At 37.6% G+C, this 6,084-nt stretch overlaps 1 protein-coding gene across 11 annotated transcripts in view; it reads left to right on the forward strand.

The window, feature by feature from the left end:
• osbpl8 (oxysterol binding protein-like 8) overlaps positions 1-6,084 on the forward strand; it is a 1,018,260-nt gene that overhangs the window by 1,009,994 nt on the left and 2,182 nt on the right. For all 11 annotated transcript variants that reach the window (XM_072913149.1, XM_072913150.1, XM_061961262.2 and 8 more), the window contains one exon: positions 1,602-1,704. In XM_072913149.1, the coding sequence (XP_072769250.1) occupies positions 1,602-1,704 (103 nt within the window). The remainder of the gene's footprint in view (positions 1-1,601; positions 1,705-6,084) is intronic.

The raw sequence follows: 6,084 nt of genomic DNA on the forward strand, positions 1-6,084 counted from the left end.
ATGTACCTTTCAGCATTAATGGTGCCTTCACAGATGTGTAAGTTACCCATGTCTTGGGCACTAATACACCCCCATATCATCACACATGCTTCCTTTTGCACTTTGCTCCTAGAACAATCCGGATGGTTATTTTCCTCTTTGGTCCAGAGGACACGACGTCCACAGTTTCCAAAAACAATTTGAAATGTGGACTCGTCAGACCACAGGACACTTTTCCACTTTGTATCAGTCCATCTTAGATGAGCTCAGGCCCAGCGAAGCCGACGGCGTTTCTGGGTGTTGTTGATAAATGGCGTTCGCTTTGCATAGTAGAGTTTTAACTTGCACTTACAGATGTAGCGACCAACTGTAGTTACTGACAGTGGTTTTCTGAAGTGTTCCTGAGTCCATGTGGTGATATCCTTTACACACTAATGTCCGTTTTTGATGCAGTACCGCCTGAGGGAACGAAGTTCTGTAATATCTTTGCTTATGTGCATTGATTTATCCAGATTCTTTAAACCTTTTGATGATAATACGGACCGTAGATGGTGAAATCCCTAAATTCCTTGCAATACCTCGTTGAGAAATGTTGTTCTTAAACTGTTGGACAATTTGCTCGCACATTTGTTGACAAAGTGGTGACCCTCGCCCCGTCCTTGTTTGTGAATGACTGAGCATTTCATGGCAGCTGCTTTTATACCCAATCATGGCACCCAATCCACCTGTTCCCAATTAGCCTGTTCACCTGTGGGATGTTCCAAATAAGTGTGTGATGAGCATTCCTCAACTTTCTCAGTCTTTTTTGCCACTTGTGCCAGCTTTTTTGAAACACGTCGCAGGCATCAAATTCCAAATGAGCTAATATTTGCAAAAAATAACGAAGTTTTCCAGTGTGAACATGAAATATCTTGTCTTGTAAGTTGAAAAGGATTTGCAAATCATTGTATTCTGTTTTTATTTACCATTTACACAACGTGACAACTTCACTGCTTTTGGGGTTTGTATAAGGTGGTATTTACAGAATTAGATATAACATATTTTTTTCCTGACAAAGACAGAAATTAAGGTGTTTTTTTTTATTATTAAATAAATAAATAATAAATACATTTACACCAAAACAGCACATTCACATATTTGACTCTATACAAAACAAATGTATACATAACTGTGTGCATTAAAGTAAAAAGTGGTGTTTACACAATTAGATATATATTGTAACACTAAAACATATTTTTCCTGACAAAGTAAATTAAGTTTAATATTGTTGTTGTTACTGTAATATTATTCGATTATTTTTATTCATCACAATTTGGCTTGAAAAAAAACGTAATGTCTATATTAAAAACACAAATTTCCAACTAACTCATCTCCTACAAATGTATTTTTTAAATGTAGACACAGACATAAAACAACTCTAATATGCGATGAATACTATTTACATTTCATTACACTAAAACTTCATCGACGGTGGGCGATGTCCCAGCATGCTTTGCACCACCGCTGACCGTCGTGTATGTCAAAAGGCACGTGTGTTTGCATACTGTGTGTGTGTCATTGTCATGCATGAAGAGTGTGTGTGGTGGTGGAGCTTTTTTAACCATGAACTGTTCATGCTTTAGGTGACGGTGCCAAAGCGCAAACACAAGAGTGACAAACCTAAAAGCCCAGAAAGTGGCTGCTCTTCCCCTGAACTTGACCGCCAGGACTCCTCTGGAAGCGAGCGTGAGTGTGACACACACACACACACACAATCACACACAATAAAAAATATTTAACACATGCCTGGTCAGATCTAATTGGAGATCTGTGTCAAAAAAAAGCTAATAAAGATTTCATGTTTAGTGCCCTTGTAAGTTTTATAGATGAGACCCCTGGTCTGCCAGAGAATAAGAAGATGTAGCAGAGTTCAATGTAATTTGGACACATTCAAGTGTACAATATTGCATTGAGCCCATGCTGCTTTCAAGGCTGCTGGGAATTTGGAAACATTAAAGTGTACAACATTTTGCATTGAGTCCGTGCTGCTTTCAAGGCTACTGGGGAATTGGAAACATTCAAGTGTACAATATTGCATTGAGCTAATGCTGCTTTCAAGGCTGCTGGGAATTTGGAAACATTAAAGTGTACAACATTTTGCATTGAGTCCGTGCTGCTTTCAAGGCTACTGGGGAATTGGAAACATTCAAGTGTACAATATTGCATTGAGCTAATGCTGCTTTCAAGGCTGTTGGGAATTTTGACAAATTCAAGTTTGCAATATTGCATTGAGCCCATGCTGCGTTCAAGCCTGCTGGGAATTTGGACACATTCAAGTGTACAATATTGCATTGAGCCCCTGCTGCGTTCAAAGCTGCTGGGAATTTGGACTCATTCATTGAGCCCGTGCTGCTTTCAAGGCTGCTGGGAATTTGGACACATTAAAGTGTACAATATTGGATTGAGCTAATGCTGCTTTTAAGGCTACTGGGACATTGGACACATTCAAATGTCCAACATTGAATTGAGCTAATGCTGCTTTCAATGCTGCTGGGAATTTGAATGCATTCAAGAGGACAACATTGCATTGGGCTCATGCTGCTTTCAAGCCTGCTGGGAATTTGGAAATATTCCAGTGTGTAATATTGCATTGAGCTCATGCTGCTTTCAAGCCTGCTGGGAATTTGGACACATTCAAGTGTACAATATTGCATTGAGCTCGTGCTGCTTTAAAGGCTGCTGGGAATTTGGACACAATCAAGTGCACAACATTGCATTGAGCCCATGCTGCTTTCAAGGCTGCTGGGACTTTGGACACAATCAAGTGCACAACATTGCATTGAGCCCATGCTGCTTTCAAGGCTGCTGGGACTTTGGAAACATTCAAGTGCACAACATTGCATTGAGTCCGTGCTGCTTTCAAGGCTACTGGGGAATTGGAAACATTCAAGTGTACGATATTGCATTGAGCTAATGCTGCGTTCAAGGCTGCTGGGAATTTGGACACATTCAAGTGTACAATATTGCATTGAGCCCGTGCTGCTTTCAAGGCTGCTGGGAATTTGGACTCATTCATTGAGCCCGTGCTGCTTTCGTGTCTGCTGGGAATTTGGACACATTCCAGTGTACAACATTGCATTGAGGCTGTGCTGCTTTCAAGGCTACTGGGAAATGGGAAACATTCAAGTGTACAATATTGCATTGAGCTCGTGCTGCTTTCAAGGCTGCTGGAAATTTGGACACAATCAAGTGCACAACATTACATTGAGCCCATGCTGCTTTCAATGCTGCTGGGAATTTGGAAACATTCAAGTGCACAACATTGCATTGAGCCCGTGCTGCTTTCAAGGCTGCTGGGACTTTGGAAACATTCAAGTGCACAACATTGCATTGCGCCTATGCTGCTTTCAAGGATGCTGGGAATTTGCATATATTCAAGTGTACAACATTGCGTTGAGCCCATGCTGCTAGGAATTTGGAAACATTCAAATGTACAACTCTGCATTCAGCTAATGCTGCTTTCAAGATAGCAGGGAATTTGTAAACATTCAAGTGTACAACATTGCATTGAGCTCATGCTGCTTTCAAGGCTGCTGGCAATTTGGAAACATTCAAGTGTACAACATTGCATTGAGCCCATGCTGCTTTCAAGGTTGCTGGGAATTTGGAATCATTCAAGTGTACAACATTGCATTGAGCCCGTGCTGCTTTCAAGGCTGCTGGGAATTTGGACACATTCAAGCGTACAATATTGGATTGAGCTAATGCTGCTTTCAAGGCTACTGGGACATTAGACACATTTGAATTGAGCTAATGCTGCTTTCAAGGCTGCTGGGAATTTGAATGCATTCAAGAGGACAACATTGCATTGAGCTCATGCTGCTTTCAAGCCTGCTGGGAATTTGGAAATATTCCAGTGTTCAACGCTTCTTTTATCGCTGCCGGGCATTTGGAAATATTCAAGTGTACAACATTGCCTTGAAGTAATGCTGCTTTCAAGGCTACTGGGACATTGGATGCATTCAAGTGTACAACAATGCTGCTTTCAAAGCTGCTGGGAATTTGGAAAGATTCAAATGTCCAACATTGGATTGAGTTTATGCTGCTTTTAAGGCTACTGGGAATTTGGAAACATTCAAGAGTACAACATTGCATTGAGCCCATGCTGCTTTCAAGGATGCTGGGAATTTAGAAACATTCAAGTGTACAACATTGCATTGAGCTCATGCTGCTTTCAAGGCTGCTGGGAATTTGGATACATGCAAGTGTACAACATTGCATTGAGCTCATGCTGCTTTCAATGCTGATGGGAATTTGGAAAGATTTAAATGTCCAACATTGGATTGAGCCCATGCTGCTTTCATGGCTGCTGGGAATTTGGAAAGATTCAAGTTTACAACATTGCATTGAGTTTATGCTGGTTTTAAGGCTACTGGGAATTCGGAAACATTCAAAAGTACAACTTTGCATTGACCTAATGCTGCTTTCAAGGACGCTGGGAATTTAGAAATATTCAAGTGTACAACATTGCATTGAGCCGATGCTGCTTTCATGGCTGCTTGGAAATTGGAAACATTCAAGTGTGCAATATTGCATTGAGCTCATGCTGCTTTCAAGGCTGCTGGGAATTTGGAAACATGCAAGTGTACAACATTGCATTGAGCTCATGCTGCTTTCAATGCTACTGGGAATTTGGAAAGATTTAAATGTCCAACATTGGATTGAGCCCATGCTGCTTTCATGGCTGCTGGGAATTTGGAAAGATTCAAGTGTACAACATTGCATTGCGTTTATGCTGCTTTTAAGGCTACTGGGAATTTGGAAACATTCAAAAGTACAACTTTGCATTGACCTAATGCTGCTCTCAAGGACGCTGGTAATTTAGAAATATTCAAGTGCACAACATTGCATTGAGCCGATGCTGCTTTCATGGCTGCTTGGAAATTGGAAACATTCAAGTGTACAATATTGCATTGAGCTCATGCTGCCTTCAAGGCTGCTGGGAATTTGGACACATCCAAGTGTACAACATGGATGCTAAGCTGAAACTTGAGTCATTATTTGGTACAATGACAATACCTCAGGATGCACCAAAAATAAACAATAACAACTTAAAGGTATGAAACTTTTACAGTAAAGTGGAGAACAGAAGCTGCAGGAAAAAGTGTAAACATAAATAAATATTCCCATAATTAGTCGTCAGCAGCTCCATTTCAAGAATAAATTTCTTCATTGTTGTCATAATTCTGATCATTCCAGCTTGGAGGTAAGAACACGCAAAGATAAATTAATTGTCTCATAAAGTTGTCATAAACATTGAATTATTGTTCATAAACATTGAATTATTGTTCAGAAACATTGAATTATTGTTCATACTTAATCAGAAAGTGATTCATTGTTTGATTTTGTCTTTAGTCTGAATTCAAGTTCAACAAGTTTTTGTACCATACTGTCACTCTACGTGTACGTGTGTTATTATATGATCATATTTGTCATTATAATTGTTACTATATGACCATATTTGTCATTATTTGATTATATTTGTTATTATATGACCATATTTGTCATTATATGATTATATTTGTTATATTTGTAATTATGTGATTATATGTGTTATTATATGATTATATGTATTATATTTGTTATTATATGACCACATTTGTCATTATATGATTATATTTGTTATATTTGTAATTATATGATTATATGTGTTATTATATGATTATATGTATTATATTTGTTATTATATGACCATATTTGTCATTATATGACCATATTTGTCATTATATGACCATATCTGTCATTATATGATTATATTTGTCATTATATAATTATATTTGTTATAATATTAGTCATTATATAATTATATTTGTTATATTTGTCGGTACATGATTATATTTGTTATTATATTTGGCATTATATGATTATATTTATTATATTTGTCATTATATGATTATATTTGTTATTAATATGATTATATTTGTTATTATATTTGTCATTATGTGATTATATTTGTTATTATATGATTATATTTGTTATTATCTTTGTCATTATATGACCATATTTGTCATTATATGATTATATTTATTATATTTGTCATTATATGATTTTATTTGTTACTTTATT

Source organism: Nerophis lumbriciformis, linkage group LG05 (genome assembly GCF_033978685.3).
Source record: "Nerophis lumbriciformis linkage group LG05, RoL_Nlum_v2.1, whole genome shotgun sequence".
NCBI classification, from domain to species: domain Eukaryota; kingdom Metazoa; phylum Chordata; class Actinopteri; order Syngnathiformes; family Syngnathidae; genus Nerophis; species Nerophis lumbriciformis.